Source organism: Entelurus aequoreus, linkage group LG03, assembly GCF_033978785.1.
Source record: "Entelurus aequoreus isolate RoL-2023_Sb linkage group LG03, RoL_Eaeq_v1.1, whole genome shotgun sequence".
Taxonomy (NCBI): domain Eukaryota; kingdom Metazoa; phylum Chordata; class Actinopteri; order Syngnathiformes; family Syngnathidae; genus Entelurus; species Entelurus aequoreus.
Genome location: NC_084733.1, coordinates 60,404,928 through 60,430,765, shown reverse-complemented (window position 1 = coordinate 60,430,765; position 25,838 = coordinate 60,404,928). Strand labels below are relative to the sequence as shown.

Sequence of the window (25,838 nt, the reverse complement as noted above, 5' to 3'; positions counted from 1 at the left end):
GGGCGGCATCGTCACACACGTCTAGTGACGGGGCTCCGGCTTGGGCGACAGAAATTACTGAACTACTGAGGTCGGTGACTCTGCAAAGTCAACGTGGCCCGCGCCCCATGCAGGTCTGTTGGGGATGTGGCCAACCTGGTGGGGGCTCCATGTTGCTGTCTCTGTCCAGGGGGTGCCTACCGTGGGTCTGGTGGACACAGGGTCATCGGTAACACTGGTAAGACCGGACGTTCTGCCCAGCAGTACACCACTTGAGCCCACAGCAGTACAGCTACGCACAGTCACGGGCCAGCTATCTCCTATGGTGGGGAAGGGGTTCCTGTGGTTGTGCGTGGGGAGAAAGCGAGTTCGCCATCTAGTTTGGGTGGCAGACGTGCAAGACTGCTGCATCTTAGGGCTGGACTTCCTCCAAGTCACTGGGTGCCTGTTAGACATGGGAAGGGGTACACTTAACTTCCCGGGGGGCCCTACAGTTGCCATGGGCACCCTAGTTCCCGGGCCCCTGCCCGTTTCACCGCATGCCTCTACATTCTTGTTGCCTCACACCACACCTAGTTACTACCTCTGCCCTCGCCCTGTCTCCCTTCAGCCAATGAGGGGGGAGACAGAGCTGTGTTTTACCCGGGGATGCCAGCCCTGGGCATCCCTACCCACGGGCCCCCACCACCAGCCAGCATCCCCGGTCATAGGGGGAGGGGTGTGGAGAGAGGAGTACGGGGACTTGGAGAACCAGCAACAGGAGCAGCTGAAACAGCTGCTGGTGGCATTCCAGGGCAGCTTTGCAATGACTGAGAGTGAAGTGGGAAGAACCCACTTGGCAGAGCATGTCATAGACACTGGCTTGGCGCGGCCCATCAAGTGCCATGTGCGCCGCATCCCCCTCGCTCGACAGCAGGTATGCGACAAGGCCGTAGATGACCTGCTGCGGGCCGACTTTATTGAGCCGTCTGAGAGCCCCTGGGCGGCACCTGTGGTCATGGTCGCAAAGAAGAAGGCTGGTGATTGGCGATTCTGTGTGGATTACAGACGGCTGAACGATGTGACCACAAAGGACTCTTACCCCCTCCCCCGTATTGATGAGTCCCCGGACCTAGTTTCCGGTTCCTCGTGGTTTCACCACTCTGGACCTTAAAAGCGGATATTATCAAGTACCCCTTTCTCCTGAATCTCGCCCTAAATCCGCCTTCTGTACCGGCCGGGGCTTGTGGCAATTCAAAGTCCTCAGTTTTGGGCTTTGTAATGCCCCCGCCACTTTTTCCCCGCTTATGGACAAAGTGCTGGCTGGTATTTCCCGTCAAGAGTGCCTGGTGTACCTGGACGACATCTTGGTACATGGGCGTTCTTTCGAAGCAGCCCTGGGGTCCCTGAGGAGAGTCCTGGAGAGGATTCGAGCAGCGGGCCTTAAACTTCACCCCGAGAAATGCAGTTTCATGCAGCAAGAAGTAACTTTCTTGGGACATGAGCTGGGGGAGGATGGTATTGGCACCATGGGGGAGAAGGTGCGGGCTGTGAGAGATTGGCCCGCCCCTTGGGACCAAGGACAGCTGAAGAGCTTCATTGGGCTTGCCTCGTACTATCAGAGGCACGTGCGGGGTTTTGCTACAATCGCCGCGCCCCTATATCGATTGCTGGAAAAAGGCTAAGACTTTGTGTGGTCCGAAGGGTGCCAGGAGGCATTCTGGGGGCTGAAATGGGCCTTGTGTGAGGCCCCGGTACTCGCCCCACCTGACCTCGCCCTGCCCTTCTTACTGGACACTGATGCCAGCGGAGTTTGGGTGGGGGGTGTACTTGCACAGCCGTGGCAGGAAGGGGAAAGGGTGGTGGCATACTTCAGCCAGAAACTCAACAAGTCGGAACGGAACTATTGTGTCACCCGCCGAGAACTCCTGGCAGCGGTGCTCTCTATCCGACACTTTAAATATTACCTGTGTGGCCTCCCCTTTGTGATTAGGACTGACCACTCTGCCCTCCAGTGACTAATGACTTTCCGGGAGCCGGAGGGGCAGGTTGCCAGGTGGGTGGAAGAGCTGCAAGGATACAACTTTAAAATAGAACATCGGCCAGGTGCTCGCCACTCCAACGCGGACGCGCTCTCGCGCCGGCCGTGTGCAGCAGACGGATGTCGGTACTGCGAGCGCAGGGAAGCCCGGGAACAAGAGCGGCGGGCAGAGGGCGCTGAGTGTGCGGCCGTCAGTCAGGCTGATAACGTTGTCTGCCGAGAACTACAGACTGTGACGAATGCTGACTGGAGGCGCACGCAGAAGGAGGACACAGACCTTCATCCTGTTTTGCAGTGGGTAGAGGCTCGGCAGCGCCCGCCTTGGGAGGCGGTGGCACCATTCGCTAAGGCTACTAAGGGCCTGTGGGCCATGTTTGACTCATTGCGGGTGTCCCAAGGCGTGTTGCAGCGGGCATTTAAGGCCGCGGCCACGGGGGAAGAACAGTGGCAGGTGGTGGTGCCAAAGGGACTGCAAGGGGCAGCGCTTAAGGCAGTGCATGGGGGAGGTGGGTCTGGACATTTTGGGGTCGCCAAAACACTCAAGCGGCTGCGGCAGGGGTTCTATTGGGGTCGACAGAAGAGAGATGTGGAAGACTTCTGCCGCCGCTGTGACCCCTGCGTTGCCCGCAAAGGCCCCACTGGGCGCTCACAGGCACCGCTCCAACAGTTCCCAGTGGGGTGCCCCATGGACAGGGTGGGGATTGACATTACAGGGCCGTACCCACGGTCTGACAAGGGGAACCGCTATGTTCTTTCCGCCATAGACTATTTCACCAAGTGGCCAGAGGAGTACGCCATTCCCAACCAGGAGGCAGAGACCATTGCTGATGCCCTGGTGGAGGGCATGATAGGTCGGTTTGGCGTCATGGCGTCTCTGCACAGTGACCGAGGCACAAACTTTGAGTCCCGGGTGTTCGCGGCCTTGTGCGAGCGCCTGGGCATTCACAAGACCCGCACTACCCCATTGCACCCTCAGAGTGATGGGTTAGTGGAGCGGTTCCACCGCAACCTGGGAGACCAGCTCGCCATTGTCACCTCCCGCCACCAGCGTGACTGGGACCAACACCTACCACTGGTGCTGATGGCGTGTCGCTCTGCTGTCCAAGAATCCACAGGGTGCACACCGGCACTCATGCTAGGGAGAGAGATGCGCACACCTGCAGAGCTGGCCTTTGGCCGCCCACCTGATGCCCCGGCCTTCGCTACAGGGCCAGAGTACGCCAGGAAACTACAGGACCGGCTGGACTCAGCCCACAGTTTCGCTCGGGAGCAGCTGCAGGGGGGGTTAGGATATGGACATCAAGTAGTGGACATAGAGAGAGAGAGAGAGAGAGAGAGAGAGAGAGAGAGAGAGAGAGAGAGAGAGAGTCAGAAAAAGTATCTGCATTTGATTGTTTACATTTGATTGTTAGCAATCCGGGGAGGGTGTTAGTTTAAGGTTGTAGCTGCCTGGAGGTAAACTTTTATTGCGGTTTTGAAGGAGGATAGAGATGCCCTTTCTTTTATACCTGTTGGGAGCGCATTCCACATTGATGTGGCATAGAAAGAGAATGAGTTAAGACCTTTGTTAGTTCGGAATTTGGGTTTAACGTGGTTAGTGGAGCTCCCCCTGGTGTTGTGGTTATGGCGGTCATTTACGTTAAGGAAGTAGTTTGACATGTACTTCGGTATCAGGGAGGTGTAGCGGATTTTATAGACTAGGCTCAGTGCTAGTTGTTTAACTCTGTCCTCCACCTTGAGCCAGCCCACTTTAGAGAAGTGGGTAGGAGTGAGGTGGGATCTGGGGTGGAGGTCTAGAAGTAACCTGACTAGCTTGTTCTGAGATGTTTGGAGTTTAGATTTGAGGGTTTTGGAGGTGCTAGGGTACCAGGAGGTGCATGCGTAATCGAAAAAGATGTGCATAACTTTAAAAAATAAATAAATAATTAAAAACAGCTATCAAAATGTACAAATAGAGATATGTAATGACAGAAAGCTGAAAAGTTAGTTGATATTATTAAAGAATTAAAAAAAAGAACATTTGTCTTCAGATATATGGATAACGTTTATCTAAAATCTTTTTATTACACATTAAAAACTACATCACGGTATTACGTTCACACCCCAACACTGCTTTACCTAACAATCAGTAATCATGATTTCCATATTGATAACAATAATCTTAATTATTACTTAGACCATAATTGGCAGCCCTAGATCTAATACATGAACACAATTTGTATCTATATGGACAAAAAGTGCAGTTACGTCTTAAGGCCATCAGGTGCCATCTTTCAAAAAAAAAAATTAAATTAAATTCACTTGTGAAGAACATAATGTCATGGCTGTCTTGAGTTTCCATTCATTTCTACAACTCTTATTTTTTTGTGATAGTGATTGGAGCACATACTTGTTTGTCACAAAAAACATTCATGAAGTTTGATTCTTTTATGAATTTATTATGGATCTACTGAAAATGTGACCAAATCTGCCGGGTCAAAAGTATGCATACAGCAACATACACTATCAATTTTGGTGATGTAGAAAATTGACAATCAAATCAAATTAGCTTCATGGCATGGCCTCTTAACTTCATGTAAGTGATTATGATTGACAACACCTGTTGACTTCTCTGAGCCCATTTAAATAGGGCCCAAGTGATGCAGTCATTAGACTCGGTTACAAACGCGACAATGGGAAAGTCAAAGGAACTCAGCACAGATCTGAAAAAACGAATCATTGACTTGGAACAAGTCAGGAAAGTCACTAGAGCCATTTCAAAGCAGCTTAAGGTCTCAAGAGGAACTGTGCAGACAATTGTTCGTAAGTATAAAGTGCTTGGCACAGTTTTGTCACTGCCACGATCAAGAAGAAAACGCAAGCTATCTCACCTGCTGCTGAGAGAAAATTGGTCAGGATGATCAAGAGTCAACTGAGACCCACCAAAAAGCAGGTCTGCAATGAATTGGAAGCTGCTGGAACACAGGTGTCAGTGTCCACAGTCAAACGAGTTTTGCATCACCATGGACTGAGAGGCTACTATGCAAGAAGGAAGCCCTTGCTCTAGAAGCGACACCTTAAGGCTCTTCTAAAGTTTGCTGCTGATCACATGGACAAAGATAAGACCTTCTGGAGGAATGTTCTGTGATCAGATGGAAAAAAAAATGTAGCTGTTTGGCCACAATACCTAGCAATATGTTTGGAGGAGGAAAGGTGAGGCCTTTATTCCAAGGAACACCAATCCTACTGTCAAGCATGGTGGTGGTAGTATTATGCCCTGGGCCTGTTTTGCTGCCAGTGGAACTGGTGCTTTACAGAGAGTAAATGGGACAATGAAAAAGGAGGATTACCTCCAAATTCTTCAGGACAACCTAAAATCATCAGCTTGGAGGTTGGGTCTTGGGCGCAGTTGGGTGTTCCAACAGGACAATGACCCCAAATACATGTCAAAAGTGGTAAAGGAATCAATCAATCAATCAATCAATCAATGTTTACCTAGATAGCCTTAAATCACAAGTGTCTCAAAGAGCTGCACAAGCCACAACGACATCCTCGGCTCAGATCCCACATCAGGGCAAGGAAAAACCCAACCCAATGGGACAATGATAAACCTTGGACGGGACCGCAGATGTGGGGACTCCCCCCCTCCCCGCTGGGCGATCGTTGCAATGGACGTCGAGTGGATCTAGCATAATATTGTGAGAGTCCAGTCCATAGTGGATCTAACATAATAGTGAGAGTCCAGTCCATAGTGGGGCCAGCAGGAGACCATCCCGAGCGGAGACAGGTCAGCAGCGCAGAGACGTCCCCAACCGATGCACAGATGAGCGGTCCACACCGGGTCCCGTCTTTGGACAGCCAGCGCTTCATCCGTGGCCACCGAACCTGTGCCCCCCCCCCTCCACTAAGGAAAGGGGGACAGAGCAGAAAAGAATAGGCAGATCAACTGGTCTAAAAGGGGGGTCTATTTAAAGGCTAGAGTATACAAATGAGTTTTAAGATGGGACTTAAATGCTTCTACTGAGGTAGCATCTCGGGAGGGCATTCCAGAGTACTGGAGCCCAAATAGAAAACGCTCTATAGTCCACAGACTTTTTTTGGGCTCTGGGAATCACTAATAAGCCGGAGTTCTTTGAACGCATATTTCTTGCCGGGACATATGGTACAATACAATCAGCAAGATAGGATGGAGCTAGACCGTTTAGTATTTTATACGCAACTAGTAAAACCTTAAAGTCACATCTTAAGTGCACAGGAAGCCAGTGCAGGTGAGCCAGTATAGGTGTAATATGATCAAACTTTCTTGTTCTTGTCAAAGGTCTAGCAGCCGCAGTTTGTACGAACCGTAATCTTTTAATGCTAGACATAGGGAGACCCGAAAATAATACGTTACAGTAATCGAGACGAGACGTAACGAACGCATGAATAATGATCTCAGTGTCGCTAGTGGACAAAATGGAACACATTTTAGCGATATTACGGAGATGAAAGAAGGCCGTTTTAGTAACACTCTTGATGTGTGACTAACGAGAGAGTTGGGTCGAAGATAATACCCAGATTCTTTACAGAGTCGCCTAGTGTAATTGTTTGGTTGTCAAATGTTAAGGTGGTATTATTAAATAGGTGTCGGTGTCTAGCAGGACCGATAAGCAGCATTTCCGTTTTCTTAGCGTTGAGTTGCAAAAAGTTAGCGGACATCCATTGTTTAATTTCATCTGACTACAATCCGGCGTGTTGTTCAGCTTTAGGGGCATGTAGAGTTGGGTGTCATCAGCATAACAGTGAAAGCTAACACCGTATTTGCTGAAGAGTGCAGGGCCAAGAACCGAACCCTGGGGAACTCCACCCGTTACCTTAACATAGTCCAAGGTCACATTGTTATGGGAGATGCACTGCATCCTGTCAGTAAGATAAGAGTTAAACCAAGACAAGGCTAAGTTTGACATACCAATATGTGTTTTGATACGCTCTAATAAAATATTATGATCGACTGTATCGAAAGCAGCGCTAAAATCAAGAAGCAGCAACATAGATGACGCATCAGAATCCATCGTTAGCAATAGATCATTAGTCATTTTTGCGAGGGCTGTCTCCGTAGAGTGATTTGCCCTGAAACCGGATTGAAAGGGTTCACAGAGATTGTTGGACGCTAAGTGTTCATTTAGCTGCTGTGCAACAATTTTTTCGAGGATTTTCTAAATAAACGGAAGGTGGGACACCGGCCGGTAGTTTACCATGAGGTCAGGATCGAGGTTAGGTCTTTTGAGCAGAGGATGAAAAACCGCTTTTTTGAATGCTAGGGGAACAGTGCCAGAGGAAAGTGATAAGTTTATAATATTTAACACTGATGGACCTAATATTACAAAAAGCTCCTTCATATGTTTCCCAGGAAGTGGGTCAAGTAAACATGTGGTTTGTTTTATCCCATTTACACGCCGTAGCAATTCCTCTAATGTTATTTCATCAAAAAGAGAGAGACTATTTTGGAGGGCAATACCCGTCGTATATACAGTCGTATCTGTGTTAATAGAACCCAGTTGTAGCTGGGATGCGTTGTCTTTAATCTCCTTTCTAATGAGTTAAATTTTCTTCTTAAAGAAATTCATGAAGTCATCTGCCGAGTGGGTGGAGCTACTGGGAGGAGTCCCTTGTTGGGTTAGCGATTCTACTGTACTGAACAAATATTTAGGATCGTTTTTGTTGAGGCAGATGAGATTTGAGTAATATTTAGCTTTAGCTAAGGTAAGCATGCATTTATAAATGATTAAACTATCACTCTATGCGTTCCAGCTTTCTACATGATCATTTAAGAGCTGTAGTTTCTTTTGTAAACCATGGGGTATGCCTTTTAGGGGCCCTTTTTAGCTTTAGCGGTGCTATACTGTCAATGGTTTCGCGCAGGGCGTCGTTAAAGTTGTTGAGGTTATCAATAGAGCCCACATAATTTGGGAATGGTGCCATTACCAAAGGCAGTAGGCCAGCAAAAGTCATAGTTTTGACAGCATTATTGTTGTGCCTGCTAAAGCAATTATTATTATTATTAGCTTGTTGACAATGAGTCAGAACTTCGAATTTTATAAGGTAATGATTGAACATTACTTTAGTATACGGGAGTATCATAACTTTGAAGATGGTGACACCCCTGACAAGCACTAGATCTATCGTATTACCGTTGCGATGCGTGGGTTCATTTATTATTTGTGTAAGACCACAGCTATCAATTATAGTCTGGAGCGCCACGCACGGAGGGTCCGATGGGGTATTCATATGGATATTAAAGTCCCCCATTATGATTATATTGTCGGCATGCGTCACTAGATCAGCGACGAACTCTGAAAATTCACTGATAAAAGTCTGAATAGGGCCCTGGGGGGTGGTAGATAACAGCCAGGTAGAGAGGCAGCGGTGTGACAGACCTCATAGTAAGCACCTCAAACGATATATATTTATTACTTAGGTTAGGGGTAAGGTTAAGGTTTTCATTGTATATTAGTGCGACCCCCCACCCCTTTTAAGGGGACGGGCAATATGCGCATTCGTATAGTTAGGAGGAGATGCCTCATTCAGCGCAAAAATATCGTCTGGTTTGAGCCAGGTTTCGCTGAGACCAATGACGTTAAGATTGTTGTCTCTAATGACTTCATTAACTAATAACGTTTTGGGAGACAATGATCTTATGTTTAAAACGCCCATATTATAGGTAGTGGGCTGTTTTGAAGAGTTTTTGTTAAAATTATCCGTAGTAGTAATATTAATAATGTTGCGTTTGTTTTGCGTAGTGCGCTTTAAATAATTTCGACCATATCTAGGAATTGATATGACGGGAATTTTCAGATTGTTTGCTTGGTGCTGCGATACACTGAACGCATCATAATTTACCACCTCAGTAGAATGCATGTCCACCTCTTGCGCAGTCACTGCAGAAAAACATTATGTGAGTTGTGTATTATTCTAGGAGAAATGCTATGCGTACAAGAATTGTCCAGCCTGGCGCTGGCTGGTTCTAGCTTAGTGTAGTTAGTCAAGTGTGAGTCAAACAAAAATCCATGTTCCTAGGCGGGATGATGGCGCCTTCCTGGTTTGGGTGAAGGCCGTCTCTCATCAACAGGCCCGGTTTGTCCCAGAATGAGGGCCAATTATCAATAAACGTTAGTCCCCGTTGTCTACAAAAACTAGGCAGCCACTTGTTAAGCGAGACTAATCTGCTATATCTCTCATCATTGCCTCTCGCAGGCAGGGGGCCAGACACAAGTACTCGATGCCTGGACATCTTTCTAGCGAAATTACAAGTCCTAGCTATGTTCCTCTTTGTAATCTCTTGACTGTCTCATCCTAGTGTCATTGGAGCCAATGTGTACAACTATGTTCGCATAACTAGGGGTGCGATTAGCCTGTCGTACGTGTTTAGTCAAAGTCAAAGTCAAAGTCAGCTTTATTGTCAAACAACTGTTTGTACAGGACATACAGGTGGACGAAATTACGTTTCTCTCACATCCACGGTGTCTATAAATATAAAGTGTAAAAGAAAAAGAAAAAAAGACAACAATTTAAACAGTCGCATGAGGGGGGGGAAAAATATACAGGGGAAGAAGATATTACCAGAATATCTATAATATCTATCTATTGTATATACAGTATTGCAACGTAAGTATTCAAATTGCAACTGTTAGGAATCGGTGAGGTGGATCCCAAGGATGCAGAGACGAATTTGTGTTTACAATTGTTCTTCCTTTTATTAGGCGGAAGCACAAGGTAGCAAAACAAAGGCGATGGTGGAAAACACAAAACACACCATGTAAAAAAACTACTAAGAGGGAAAAAACACAAAACTAAAAGCGCTAGACAAGGCTAGGAAAACTATACTTCATGAAAGAAGTAACTAGACTGGATACAAAATAAAACGCTAGACAAGGCTAGGAATAATACGGGCCAACCTGAGATGAAAAGCACACGATGAACTAGTGAGTTCTTTTGGCACGACCAACAGGTTGCAAGCAATGGCAAAGTTCCGGCGCTCACCGGTTGTCAGCAGCCTGGTTAAATAGGCTGTTTTTAATTACAGTCAGGTGTGTGCTGCTGCCTTGCGTCAGCTGCACTCCATACTGTGAACGAGAGAGAGAGTGAACATGGAGTGCAGACAACAGAAATAGGCAAGGACATTTACAGATTACCACAGTACCCCCCCCCTCAACGGACGCCTCCTGGCGACCTACCTGGCTTGTCTGGGAATCGAACGTAAAAGTCCTTGATCAAGTCCTTGTCAATTATAAGCGATCTAGAAATCCATGACCGTTCCTCTGGGCCGTACCCCTCCCAGTCCACCAGGTATTGGAAACCCCTTCCCCTTCTTCTCACATCCAAGATGGTGTTTACAGTAAATGCTGGGTGACCATCAACCAGCCTGGGTGGAGGAGGCGGTACCTCCGGAGGACTGAGCGGGCTGGATGAGACAGGCTTGATGCGGGACACGTGAAAAACAGGATGGCACTTGAGAGATCTAGGGAGATGGAGCTTGACTGCAACACGATTGATGATCTTGGCAATGGGGAATGGTCCAATGAACCTGGGAGCCAGTTTCCTAGATTCGGTGGCCAATGGTAGGTCCCGAGACGATAACCAGACCTTCTGTCCCAACAGGTAGTGTGGGGCTGGTGTGCGATGGCGGTTGGCTAAGAGTTGATTCCTGGCCGATGTTCTTCTTAACGCCGCCCTGGTGTTGCGCCAAGCCTGGTGAGCCCGATGTAGGTGTGCAGTAACAGATGGGACGTCGGCACTGGGTTGGGTAGAAGGAAAAACTGGTGGTTGGAACCCATAGGCGACGTGAAATGGAGACAGGCCGGTGGCGGAGCTAATGAGGGAATTGTGAGCGTATTCGATCCATGGGAGATTCTCAGACCAGGTCGAAGGTTGCTGATGACAAGTGCACCGGATGGCTGCCTCCAGGTCTTGGTTGGTCCGCTCGGTCTGTCCATTGCTCTGAGGGTGGTAGCCGGAGGACAGGCTAGGGGAGGCCCCCAGAGATTTGCAGAATGCCCTCCAGACGGCCGATGAAAACTGTGGTCCTCTGTCGGATACCACATCAGTGGGGATGCCGTGCAGCCGGAAAACGTGGAGCACTAATAATTGGGCAGTTTCAAGAGCTGACGGCAGCTTGGGGAGGGCCACGAAGTGGGCCATCTTCGAGAACCGGTCCACAATGGTCAAGACAGTGTCATTACCCTCGGAGGGGGGTAGTCCTGTGACAAAGTCCACAGCTATGTGTGACCACGGGCGGGAGGGGATGGGTAATGGGTGTAACAGTCCTGCTGGAGCCTGGTGGGATGCCTTGTTCCGGGCGCAGATCCGACATGCTGCCACAAACGCCTTCGTATCTGCCAGAATGGATGGCCACCAAAAACGCTGGGAGAGGACAAAACTGGTGCGACGAATACCTGGATGGCAAGCGATCTTCGACCCATGTGCCCAATCCAGAACGCTGGAGCGGAGCCGAGGAACCACAAACAACCGGCCTGGTGGGCAGCCCCGAGGAGATGTGTCCGACTTCAGGGCCTCCAAGACTTGCCGCTCGATGTCCCACTGGAGTCCCCCATGGGGAACAATTGGTTCATGTGAAGAATTCTCAAAGGATGAAGAGTAGACACGGGACAGGGCATCGGGCTTCCCATTCTGAGAACCAGGTCGGAAAGTGATGATAAAGTTAAAACGGGTCAGAAATAGTTGCCACCTGGCCTGGCGGGGGTTCAGTCTCTGTGCGGTCCTTAAGTAGGACAGGTTCTTGTGGTCTGTGTAGATGATGAATGGTTGCTCCGCCCCTTCCAGCCAATGTCTCCACTCCTGAAGGGCCAAAATGACCGCCAGAAGCTCCCTGTTGCCAATGTCATAATTTCTCTCAGCAGGGGATAGGCGACGAGAGAAGAAAGCACAGGGGTGCAACTTCTGGTCGGTGGTAGATTTCTGGGAGAGTACGGCCCCTACACCTGAATCAGAAGCGTCCACCTCAACAAAAAATTGGAGAGAACGGTCAGGGTAACACAGAACAGGGGCAGAAGTAAACAACCTTTTCAGCCTCAAGAACGCGGAATTGGCTTCGGGTCCCCATTCAAACGGAACCTTAGTAGAGGTTAGCCTCGTAAGTGGCTCAGCGACGCGACTAAAATTACGAATAAATCGCCTATAAAAATTAGAGAAGCCCAAGAATCTCTGAAGGTGCTTCTTGGAAACCGGAGTGGGCCAATCTACTACTGCTTTTACCTTAGCGGGATCCGGTCTGAGTCTACCCTCCTCAATGATAAAACCTAAGAATGGAATGGAGGATGAGTGAAACTCGCATTTTTCCGCCTTGACGAACAGTTTGTTCTCGAGCAATCGTTGAAGGACTAACCGAACCTGCTGCACATGTTCGTCAAATGTAGATGAATAAATTAATATATCGTCCAAGTAAACAAAGAGAAAACGACCTGTCATGTCCCGAAAAATGTCATTAATGAAACCCTGAAAAACGCCAGGTGCATTAGTAAGTCCAAAAGGCATGACAAGATACTCAAAATGTCCGAGAGGAGTGTTGAATGCGGTCTTCCATTCATCCCCCTCTCGGATGCGAACAAGATGGTAAGCGTTACGTAGATCGAGTTTAGTAAAAAACCTCGCTGATTGTAATGGAGTAAAAGCTGAATCAAGGAGTGGTAGAGGATACTTATTCTTGATAGTAATCTGATTAAGAGTGCGGTAGTCTATACAAGGCCGTAGGGACTTGTCCTTCTTTTCGACAAAAAAAAATCCAGCGGCTACAGGTGCGGTCGAAGGGCGAATGAGGCCGGCAGCTATAGATGTGTTTATGTATTCTTCTAGTGCTTTGAGTTCGGTGTTAGACACCTTGTACATACGGGTCGATGGTAACGCCGCCCCGGCTAGCAAATCAATGCCACAATCGTAGGGTCGGTGGGGGGGAAGTGAGAGTGCTCTATCCTTGCTAAACACCGCCCTTAAGTCATGGTAGTGCTTGGGCACGTTTGTCAAGTCTATGTTCTCTATAACAGCGGTAGGTGGCGGTGTACGAGATCCTGCTGCGGAACGAAGACAATGTGTGTGGCAGGTTACACTCCAATTAATAATGGCCGAACGAGGCCAGTCTATGTGCGGGTTATGCTTATGTAACCAGGTTAACCCTAGAATGACGGGCGCGGACCGTGATGGCACAACAAGAAAAATTATTTTCTCACAATGATTTCCAGACAAGCGCAGGTTGAGTGGGAGTGTCTGGTGGGTTATGCTGGCTAATAGGCGCCCATCAAGAGAATACACCCTCTTGGGCACAAATAGTTTGACAACAGGAATCTTATGGAGTCTCATGAATTCAAAATCCAAAAAGTTATCATCTGCTCCTGAGTCAATGAGAGCGCAAATGTCTATTTGTTGGTTAGACCAAGAAAGAGTACCTTTTAGCTGCATTCTGCCTGCGGCCAACGAAGGAGAACGACGACCTCTGGTGGACGTGTCCTCTGGCGAGTGAGGGCGCACTCGTGGCCGTGCGGCGGGGCGCGGCAGTTCTTTGCAGCGGGTGATGAGATGATCAGCGGCCCCACAGTATAGGCAGAGTTGGAGGTGAACGCGACGTTCCCTCTCGGCGGCGGTGAGTCGGCGGCCTCCCAGTTGCATCGGCTCATCTATCTGCCATGAAGGGGGGTTGTCTTCGAGTTGCTCCCTCTTGCAGATGGCAGGTCTAGCAGGCGCTGATTGGCTGCAAGGTGGGGCTTGTCTTCCTAGTCGATCCCTCCTCTCCTCCAATAGGCGGAAGTCGATTTGCACCGCCAGCTCGATGAGATCATCCAGATTCGTCGGGAGTGACAGCGGGATCATCATGTGACGAATCTCGTCCGCGAGACCCAGGAAGAAAGCGTCCAATAGTGCTGAGGGACCCCAGTCACAATCGGCCGCCATGGTGCGGAACTCGATCGCGTAATCCGCGACCCGTCGTGAACCCTGTTGCAGCCGGAAAAGGGATCTCGCTGCCTCTCTACCTGGGAGTCGTCGTTGGAAGATTTGCTTCAAGGATTTGGAAAAGTTCGCGTATGTGGAGCTGGAGGTGGTCTGACGGTTCCATTCTGCAGTCGCCCAGGTGCCAGCACGGCCAGACAGGTGAGAGATCACAAACGCTACCTTAGCCCGCTCAGAGGTGAAAGCGGAAGCGTTTAGCTCAAAATGAAGTTCACACTGCGTCAGGAATTGTCTTACGTCTTCCTTTTCCCCGGAAAAACGTTCGGGTCGGGAAAGCCGTATGTTGCTAGTACTAGCGGGTTGTGTAGGCTGGGTGGATGCCTGGTCAGGCACGGTGGTCGAGGTGGGTACGACGGTGGCTAACAGCATGTTGATTCGCTCCAACATGGCGTCTTGACGCTCCGACATCCCCTGTAGACCTCGGCTCAGGTGGTCAAGCTGGTCCCCCTGCTGGTTGATCCTTTGAGCCTGGCCTTGCAATGCTCTTTTCCAGGGGTCTGTCTCTGCGGGTTCCATAGTTTGGCCGGAACTTTCTGTTAGGAATCGGTGAGGTGGATCCCAAGGATGCAGAGACGAATTTGTGTTTACAATTGTTCTTCCTTTTATTAGGCGGAAGCACAAGGTAGCAAAACAAAGGCGATGGTGGAAAACACAAAACACACCATGTAAAAAAACTACTAAGAGGGAAAAAACACAAAACTAAAAGCGCTAGACAAGGCTAGGAAAACTATACTTCATGAAAGAAGTAACTAGACTGGATACAAAATAAAACGCTAGACAAGGCTAGGAATAATACGGGCCAACCTGAGATGAAAAGCACACGATGAACTAGTGAGTTCTTTTGGCACGACCAACAGGTTGCAAGCAATGGCAAAGTTCCGGCGCTCACCGGTTGTCAGCAGCCTGGTTAAATAGGCTGTTTTTAATTACAGTCAGGTGTGTGCTGCTGCCTTGCGTCAGCTGCACTCCATACTGTGAACGAGAGAGAGAGTGAACATGGAGTGCAGACAACAGAAATAGGCAAGGACATTTACAGATTACCACAGCAACGTAAGTATTCACTAGGCCTTTTGCGAGTTAGCTTCCTAAGATTAGCTTCAATGTCAGGTGCTCTGGCCCCGGGAATACACTTAATTGTGGCTGGTTTGCTAAGCTTTATGTTTCGGGTGATAGAGTTCCCTATGACTAAGGTGTGGTGCCCGGTAGACTGGGGTGTAGAACTAGCTAAAGGGCTAAATCTACTATGCGTCTCAACCGGTTCACCGTTGCTTATAGGCCGCTTAGGGCTGCTATAAGCTGGGCTAGTCAGCTTGCTACAGCTAACGCTAGCAGATGTGTCTGCAACGTCTAAAGTTACAAGATTACTCTGCTCTTAACTGGCTGACACGGCCCTCTAGCAGAGCCCACCTATCCATGAGAACGGTGCACGAAGCGCAGGGAGCCATACTCACGGTATTTTCTTTCACAGAGGGAAGTTCTTGCTGTCTTCAGGGAAGTGGTCGCGACGTGCGGGGAGCAGATTCCTTCAGACCAACGCCGCCTTTCTCCGCGCTAGCTTCGTTAGCTTAGCAGCTAGCCAGCTGAAGGAGGGGTGGTGAGACAGAGATTGGGTGATTTGCAAGTTAAATAAGACTACTAAGTATGTTTGGGAAGTAGTAAAGAAAGCTGTAAAACAATTAAAAGCACATAATAGAACGATACTTAGCTTTTTCGCAACAGCACCAGCGAGCAGTCACTCACGGCAAACCGGAACCGGAAGTTCATAGATGGCATAGAAAAGACCAGAATGGCTAAATCCGGCTAGAATTAAGGTTTTTATAATGGCTTTCCCAAAGTCGTGACTTAAACCCCGTTGAGAACATGTAGACAATGCTGAAGAAACAAGTCCATGTCACAAAACCAACAAATTTAGCTGAACTGCACCAATTTTGTCAAGAGGAGTGGTGAAAAATTCAACCAGAAGCTTGCCAGAAGCTTGTGGATGGCTACAACCCTGCTGACCAACTACAGTTACATGAGGGTTTTGTGGTCAGAGGGGCTGTAGGCCCAAATTGGCAGCCACACTTCCGTCAGTCTACCCCAGGGCAGCTGTGGCTTACCACCATCAATGTGTGAATGTGGAGTGAATGAATGATGGATTCTGAGTTCTCTGTGAAACACTTTGAGTGTTTAGAAAAGTGCTATATAAATCTAATCCATCCATCCATCCGTTTTCTACCGCTTGTCCCTTTTGGGTTTGCTGGAGCCTATCTCAGCTGCATTCGGGCTGTAGGCGGGATACACCCTGGACAAGTCGCCAATCCATTAAATCTTAATTCATTACAAGAAACAACATCTGACCTTTCTGCTTGTCCACAAGGTTTTTTTCCACCGCGTAATAAGTGATGTTTTGCATTCGTATGAAATACTTATTTCCCTCAATTAAATACAAAGTAATTCAGAACCTTTATTTAATGTTATTTTTTCAGGACCGTATTTATATGTTACCATAAAACTACAGTACAATTAAAATTATGGACTTTGGAGATAAACCTACATAATTTAGCCACGTATTGATTACTTATGTTTCTCTTTGTAGTATACACTTCGATTTTTAAGTACAAAAGTGTGCCAATTGAAACACAGCAAATAAGCAATGAAAGGTAAAAAGCAAAAAAAAAAAAAAGCAGAAAAATACGGAACGTACTACCTCCTAATTGTTTACACAATGCTTGAAGAATAGAACTGACCAACATATTTTAATATTGAGGGATTATGTAACGATCCCAACACGATTGATTTCTTTAATCAATCAAGATTTGTGTCTCAGTATATTTGTACATGGGGCGTACAGATACAAAGAAAATAAGAGCGCTCCATGCTGAGTTCTGATGTGTTGTCCTGCTGTTGCAAAGGTCACTGGCTGTGACACACAGGCGTCTCTCTGACTATCCTTAAAGAATAGTACATACTGTACTGTCAATACTGTAGCCACTGGCCTCTCAGGCTAAAGAAAATATTTCATAATTATTGTGTCTATAACTTGTGGACAATCTTGTGTCACAGTCATTTTACTTTACTGAACAACTAACACACATGGCAGCTTGTAATAAACCATACAGTTGTACTTTTATTTGTTTTAATCTTATCTAAAAGGTCCTACAAAAAATATACAGTACAGGCCAAAAGTTTGGACACACCTTCTTATTCAATGTGTTTTCTTTATTTTCATGACTACCGTATACCGTATTTCCTTGAATTGGCGCAGGGAATATAGTATTCGCACGTCTAGAATTACTGCCGGGTCAAACTCGTTTCTCAAAATAATTAACGCATGCTTGGCCTTATCGCCGGTTCATTATTAACGCCTGATCAAATTCGTTTCGCAAAATATTAATTTTATTATCGCATGTCTATAATTGTCGCCGGGTCAAACTCGTTTCGCAAAATATTTAGCATATGGCTAGAACTTCCGCAGGGTCAAATTCGTTACGTCACGAGTGACGCTTAACCTGTCCTCATTTTCAAAATGGAGGAAGCTGCTTTCAGTAGTTTGCAATCACACAAAGGAAAAAAGATAAAGAGCTATTCAGTAGGATTTAAGGTCCAAGCTATTGAATACCGGTACAGTATGCTAAAAAGAACAGTAAGCAGCTATGTTTTATTAATATACCGTATCTGCGTGTGTCAAATACTGTATGAGTCATCAAATGACTCCCGCCTCCTGGTGGTAGAGGGCGCTGCCGCGCTAGTGATCCTTCTTGCGACTTCCGGTACTGCAGAAGAAATGACAACACGCAGCAAGAGATTTTTTTTTTTTTTTCTCTCGCCTGAACTTTTAACATGGAGGATTACATGTTAAGTCCAGTTTTCTAAACTGGACTTTCAATCGAAGCAGGAGGTAATAATTAAAGGAATATCTCCATCGAGACAGAGAGACTTTTAAAACTGAAGAAAGAAAATAAGGAAGACTTCTATAACCAAGTTATCGATGCTTTTGGTCAGAAGGAGCTGCAAATGGACTCCATTTATAAGTACAGGTAAGACCATAATAACGTTTTTTTTATTAAATGTGCTTTTCATGATGGTATGCTTACATCACACTCAAAGCGCACGCCTAAATTTACCGCATTCCTTTTGGTAAACCACAGAGTGAGAAGAGGTTTTAAAATAATTACCGCATGCACGGCCATCCCATCGGCTTCCGGTAAACGCCGGAGTGACAGGAGGTTTTAAATTAATTAAAGCCCCTGCGGCTATTCAAGGAAATACGGTATACATTGTAGATTGTCACTGAAGGCATCAAAACTATGAATAAACACATGTGGAGTTATGTACTTAACAAAAAAAGATTAAATAACTGAAAACTTCAAGAGGTAGTCACCTGAAATGGTTTTCACTTCAAAGGTGTGCTTGAAGCTCATCGAGAGAATGCCAAGAGTGTGCAAAGCAGTAATCAGAGCAAAGGGTGGCTATTTTGAAGAAACTAGAATATAAAACATGTTTTCAGTTATTTCACTTTTTTTTTTAAGTACATAACTCCACATGTGTTCATTCATAGTTTTGATGCTTTCAGTGACAATCTACAATGTAAATAGACATGAAAATAAATTAAATGCATTGAATAAGAAGGTGTGTCCAAACTTTTGGCCTGTACTGTATGTGTATATAAAATCATGTAAATCTAATGTATCCGTTCAGACATTAAAAAAAATTCAATCAAAACACATTTTATCGAGAGTAATTAGGAGTTTTACATGTAGAAAAACAAATGAAATGGATAAATGAACGTTGAACATCTTGTATACCTTAATTGAAATGCAGTGGAACCTTTATTTACAAACTTAAAGGCCTACTGAAACCCACTACTACCGACCACGCAGTCTGATAGTTTATATATCAATGATGAAATCTTAACAATGCAACACATGCCAATACGGTCGGGTTAACTTATAAAGTGCAATTTTAAATTTCCCGGGAAACTTACGGTTGAAAACGTCTAGGTATGATGACGTTTGCGCGTGACGTCAATGGTTGAAGCGGAAGTATTCGGACACATTGTATCCCAATACAAACAGCTCTGTTTTCATCGCAAAATTCCACAGTATTCTGGACATCTGTGTTGGTGAATCTTTTGCAATTTGTTTAATGAACAATGGAGACTGCAAAGAAGAAAGCTGTAGGTGGGATCGGTGTATTAGCGGCCAGTAGGACTTTGAATTGGATAGCAGACGCGCTATCCGACGCTAGCCGACGCTAGCCGCCGACCGCATCGATGATCGGGTGAAGTCCTTCGTCGCGCCGTCGATCGCTGGAACGCTGGTGAGCACGGGTGTTGATGAGCAGATGATGGCTGGCGTAGGTGGATAGCCAATGTTTTTAGCATAGCTCTGTCGAGGTCCCGTAGCTAAGTTAGCTTCAATGGCGTCGTTAGCAACAGCATTGCTAGGCTTCGTCCGGCGGTACAGCATTAACCGTGTGGTTACAGGTCCAGAGTTTGGTAGTATTGTTGATCTTCTGTCTATCCTTCCAGTCAGGGGCTTATTTCTTTTGTTTCTATCTGCATTTAAGCACGATGCTATCACGTTAGCTCTGTAGCTAAAGTGCTTCACCGATGTATTGTCGTGGAGATAAAAGTCACTGCGAATGTCCATTTCGCGTTCTCGACTCTCATTTTCAAGAGGATATAGTATCTGAGGTGGTTTAAAATACAAATCCGTGATCCACAATAGAAAAAGGAGAAAGTGTGGAATCCAATGAGCCCTTCTACCTAAGTTATGGTCAAAACGAAAAAAGATACGTCCTGCACTGCACTCTAGTCCTTCACTCTCACGTACCTCAGCCACGAATCTTTCATCCTCGCTCGAATTAATGGGGTAATTGTCCCTTTCTCGGTCCGAATCGCTCTCGCTGCTGGTGTAAACAATGTGAGGAGCCGTTCAGCCTGTGACGTCACGCTACTTCCGATACAGGCAAGGCTTTTTTTTATCAGCGACCAAAAGTTGCGAACTTTATCGTCAATGTTCTCTACTAAATCCTTTCAGCAAAAATATGGCAATATCGCGAAATGATCAAGTATGACACATAGAATGGATCTGCTATCCCCGTTTACGTAAAAAAAAATAGTTTCAGTAGGCCTTTAATTGGTTTTTGACCAGGGTTCACAAATAGACAAGTTTGTATGTCGAAGAAAACTTCTCCGTAAGAAACAATGTAAACATGAATAATGGGTTCCAGCCTTGACAAAAGTCTACAGGTAAAAGTTTGTATACTTTGAACAAAATATGAAGGAACGGAAGTGGGTGAGGGGGCAAAGTCAACAACCTTGTAGATAAGACCTGGGCAAAATGCAAATAATATTTTTTAGACCGTTGACATCCAAACTGTAGCCGCCATTATGACATGCAGGCTGTTTTCAAAGTACCGTAATCCTTGAACTATAGAAAGTATTTCAGTGGTTGAGTGATATACAAGTTATTAGAGTAATCTATGTCACAGCAGCTCAGACGAGGCACCAAGCAGTGTGGGCGAGGTTTGTTTCTGAGTAGCCAACCTGAAGCGCAGGTGTCAGGGACAGATGGGGAAGCAGATTTTTCCAACAAACTTCTGCAGAAAAGTGGTATTAAATCAGACTGCTTTTTTTTTTTTTTTACCCTTTACGTTTATATTTTGCCGTGTTTGTTGCAATTTTGTTGGGGTTGTAAAAGATGTCGATCGAAGAGGTGGTCTGAGAAGTGAAAGAGGAGCGACGTTTATATGTTAATATTCAGTGTTTTATCATTCATAGTTAATACCGTAAAGCCTACATTCTTTATTTTCATGTGCATTCTGGGTTTCTCACTATGTAAAAAAAATTATTTCGATTTCGTTTTTTTGAGGTGGTCTGTCATAACGTTTTTAGCATTTTACCAGACATTATTGTACGTTTTTGTATTAGTGTTCCTGAAAAATGGGACCTAAGCACACATTTTTACAGCTAAATGTTTTGTTTTTTACACACATATGCACCGGCCCCCAAGCACATTTTATTGTTTCAATGTGGCCCCCCGAGTCAAAATAATTGCCCAGGACTTCTGCATATACTTCTTTAATGTTTTAAACCACACATTGCGTGTCCGTTGCTTTCTTTGGACTCACATTGAGCTAGCAAAACTAGAAAATGCTGTAAAATGCTAAAAAGCACTGTAAGTAGCTATTGGCACTAGGGATGTATATCGTTAGGATTTTATCGGTAGCGATACCAATATTGATATTCCTTATTGATACCAGTATTCAACGGTACTGTTATCAGTTCTATATGTAATTTGTGTACCTTAAATAAAGATGTATAAGAAGTTGTGCACCAGCATTAATAATGTAACATCTCACAGCAGGGAAGTATTTTATCAACACTTGTTTTGTAGGTCTTAAACAAGTCAACTAAATGTGCATGTGCAAGATACAATGCAGTTGTTATTTTCATCTTGTAAAGATCACACAGATCTATTACTGTCTTTTGATTAATTACAATTACACTCAGTACATCCATTTCCTACCGCTTGTCACAATAGTAACTGTAAAATAATAGTAATAAAATAACAATGAAGTAAAATAATATTAATGTAAGGTATTATGGTTCCGTCACAGACCTGTTACATGATATCTTATATCAAATATAACAAAAGCAGTGAAGTTGGCACGTTGTGTTAATCGTAAATAAAAACAGAATACAATGATTTGCAAATCCTTTTCAAACTATATTCAATTGAATAGACCGCAAAGACAGGATACTTAACGTTCGAACTGGTAAACTTTGTTATTTTTTGCAAATATTAGCTCATTTGGAATTTGATGCCTGCAACATGTTTTAAAAAAGCTGGCACAAGTGGCAAAAAAAGTGTGAGAACGTTGAGGAATCCTCATCAAACACTTATTTAGAACATCCCAAAGGTGAACAAGCTAATTGGGAACAGGTGGGTGCCATGATTGGGTATAAAAGCAGCTTCCATGAAATGCTCAGTCATTTACAAACAAGGATGGGGCGAGGGTCACCACTTTGTAAACAAATGCGTGAGCAAATTGTCTAACCAATTAAGAACAACATTTCTCAACAAGCTATTTCAAGGAATTTAGGGATTTCACCATCTACGGTCCGTAATATCATCAAAACGTTCAGAGAATCTGGAGAAATCACAGCAAGGCCGAAAACCAAAATTGAATGCCCGTGACCTTGGAACCCTGAGGCGGTACTGCATCAAAAAGCGACATCAGTGTGTAAAGGATTTCACCACATGGGCTCAGGAACACTTCAGAAAACCACTGTCAATAGCTACAGTCGGTCGCTACATCTATAAGTGAAAGTTAAAACTCTACTATGCAAAGCGAAACAACACCACCCAGAAACGCCACTCTAAGATGGACTGATGCAAAGTGGAAAAGTGTTCTGTGGTCTGACAAGTCCACATTTCAAATTGTTTATGGAAACTGTGGACGTCGTGTCCTCCGGACCAAAGAGGAGAAGAACCATCCGGACTGTTAAAGGCGCAAAGCTCAAAAGCCAACATCTGTGATGGTAAGGGAATGTATTAGTGCCCAAAGCATGGGTAACTTACACATCAGTGAAGGCACAATTAATGCTGAAAGGTACATACAGGTTTTGGAGCAACATGTTGCCATCCAAGCAATGTCTTTTTCATGGACGCCCCTGCTTATTTCAGCAAGACAATGCCAAACCAAATTCTGCATGTGTTACAACAGCGTGGCTTCGTAGTAAAAGAGTGTGGGTACTAGATTGGCCTGCCTGTAGTCCAGACCTGACTCCCATTGCCAATGTGTGGCGCATTATGAAGCGTAAAATACGACAACGGATACCCCGGACTGTTGAACAACTTAAGCTGTACATCAAGCAAGAATGGGAAAGAATTCCACCTGAAAAGCTTCAAAAATTGGTCTCCTCAGTTCCCAAACATTTACTGAGTGTTGAGAGGCCATGTAACACAGTGGTAAAAATGCCCATGTAACAACTTGTTTGCAATGTGTTGCTGCCGTTATATTCTAAGTTAATGATTATTTGCAAAAAAAAAAATGTTCTCAGTTCGAACATTAAATATCGTAAATATCTGTCTTTGCAATCTATTCAATTGTATATAAGTTGAAAAGGATTTGCAAATCATTGTATTCTGTTTTTATTTACAATTTACACAACGTGCCAACTTCACTGGTTTTGGGTTTTGTGATATAAATTAACAGAATCAGTTAGCATGTTAGGTGGGAGTGCATTTTGTAACAATAGGAATTGTTTTTCATGTTTATGTTGCACACAGACCTATTTGAGTGATGCACCAGAAGCCAGTGTTGACAGCCACTGCGTGTGTGCTATATAAATAAAAGAGACCCAGTGATTTATTTAAAATGTTCACTTTTTTGAGTGGATTAATATTGGCCTGTGGATTACTGGATCGCCTAGACTGTGGATTGATGATAGTGGCCATCGTGAGTTAAGTGGCGTTTACTTCAAACTGACACTAACTTTTATTAGCAGGCGTGACTTTGAGACTTGGAGGAATTATTGTTGTACAAACTTTTGTGTGGTGTTGCTTCCTTATTTGTGATGATTCCAAGCTGATTATCATCTACCAGTGCATAGTACAAGTTCTGTTCTGAATTATCAATATTTAATAAAGGAATCTCAGCGAATGACTCTCCAACACCTGGCATCCCTTGTTTAGGCACTGGATTCCATGAAGTGATAGATGGATAGGCAGACTAGTTTGTTACACGCAATGTTTAGCTGTACAGTAACCGAGACGCTATACAAAAACCAGGTCAAAATGGTTTTGAACATTAACACGAAATGTGGACATACCACTGTAGTAACATTTGTACAAATAGGAATCTGCCATCATAAATATACCCCTTCACACCCGTAGTAATTCTGATCATTTCTCTCCATCACTTTTCCAGCTCCTGTGCTTAGTCGGAGAGGCTTTTGACAACTACAGCGACGACGTTTGCGGAGCTGTGGTCAACATCCGCACAAAAGGAGATAAAATCGCTGTTTGGACATCGAACTATGACAACCGTGAAGCTGTAACACACATAGGGTGAGGATATTCCCGTCTGCAGATTTGGAACTGCCAGCCAGTCCTTCTCATATTTTTTTCCCATCAACAGGAGAGTTTACAAGGAGCGCTTGAGGCTCCCTATGAAGATGCCTATTGGCTACCAATCTCACTCTGACACAGCAACCAAGAGTGGCTCGACCACCAAGAACAAATATGTTGTTTGAGAAGTATGTTTACTTTTTTGCAAAGACTGTGCGGAAGGCAATCCAAGACTACATGCCAAATACCTGCCCAAGACTTGGACCACAGAATTAGCTGAGTCTTCATCTTCCAAAACAATAACACTTTGTTTACATGGATAACAATATTTGGGTATTAACCGCCTTAATACACTGCCTCTGGAGGGGAAGTGCTACTTTTAAAAAGTAGACTTGAAGTTTTGAAGTAGATGATGACATTGTAAACATGTTAACAGGAATATAAATTGAACATGTATAAGCATCCATCAAAATATGGTGGTAGGTTATTGCAGTTTATGTAAACAGCCAATGCCATATTATATCACTGGTTTCTATTTAGAGTGGGTCAAAATCTTACGCTCAAATATGTACACCTTTTTTTTCTTTTTGTAATTGTAAACTATCCAAAGAAGAAACATAATATTTTCTACATTCTACAGCATAAGTGGTTTGCTGTAATTGTGTAAGACCTTAAACCTTCGTAATTTATTCTATCACGTTGCCTGATTATCATTAAGTTGTATGACACGGTTTTATGCTTTTTTGTTGCACGTGATAATATTTGTTGGTAAATATATTTAATTAATGACTGTTATTTGTTGAGTGTTAAAGATTAAAATATAATTTTGCAATGGATTGTGTGTGTTTTTTTAAATTTTCTTTATTTCTTGTGATACACTAAATCCATGCTAGTTGTGGAACCACATTTCGAGACCCCCTGCAAATAGTGGAAAAACGTAAATAATAGATCAGTGGTTCTCAACTAGTTTGGCTGTAGGACCCACCGTCATCTTTTTAATGACAAGCAGCGTCCCAAATTTTGGAAACGTTTTATCTCACATTTTTCAAACACTTTCTATTTAGTGGAAAAAGAGGACACTTTAAATTCTAAGTTATGTAAAATAAGTGTGCTAGCATAAAACAAGTTTGATAATTATTTCAGAACATATTTTAATCAAACTTAAAATTATTTTAACAGGTTCTCAATAAAGAGTTCAGTTGAGTTTATTAAAGCTTTTATTTTAAAGTACTGTAAATCTGAACATAAATGAAGTATGTCAGAATGCAGCTGGGATAGGATCCAGCACTTCAGCAACCACGAGAGGGACAAGCATTGAATGTTGAGAATGGCTGGAATTATAACTTACAGAAATATTTTTTTGGTCGACTTTCATCATAAACAAACTTTTTAAAGGATTCATATGCAAAACCCATGTTTCTTGCCTGTTGGCACCTTTTTTTGTGTATATTTGCCAACATTTTTAATTCATCCAGCCATCCATTTCTTAACGCTTGTCCCTTTCAGGGGGGCGGGTGTGGAGCCTATCCCAGCTGTTCAGGTACACCCTGGACAAGTCGCCAACTCATCGCAACAATGGAAATATATGGTAAATATTTCTAAAACAATACTGCCTTGTTCCAAACAAGCTGATTGAGATTTGCTATATAAATGTGCTACTGTTAAATCAATTTGTTATATACAAACCCTTTGCGATATATCTTACTTTACAAGTCTCTAATCCATCTGGGCTCTCTTTCACTGCATATACCCAGCGACCTCCCACTGCTTGTTTGCATCTTGGCAGTGGGGTCAGACTGAAAGTC

General features: G+C 44.7%; 1 protein-coding gene across 2 annotated transcripts in view; it reads left to right on the top strand.

Annotated features, from left to right (window-relative positions):
- eif4eb (eukaryotic translation initiation factor 4eb) overlaps positions 1-24,857 on the top strand; it is a 69,728-nt gene extending 44,871 nt beyond the window's left edge. For both annotated transcript variants that reach the window (XM_062042332.1, XM_062042331.1), the window contains exons 6-7: positions 23,894-24,033; positions 24,104-24,857. In XM_062042332.1, coding sequence (XP_061898316.1) covers positions 23,894-24,033; positions 24,104-24,218 — 255 coding nt within the window. In that variant the 3' untranslated portion in view covers positions 24,219-24,857. The remainder of the gene's footprint in view (positions 1-23,893; positions 24,034-24,103) is intronic.
- Positions 24,858-25,838: the final 981 nt, after the last annotated feature.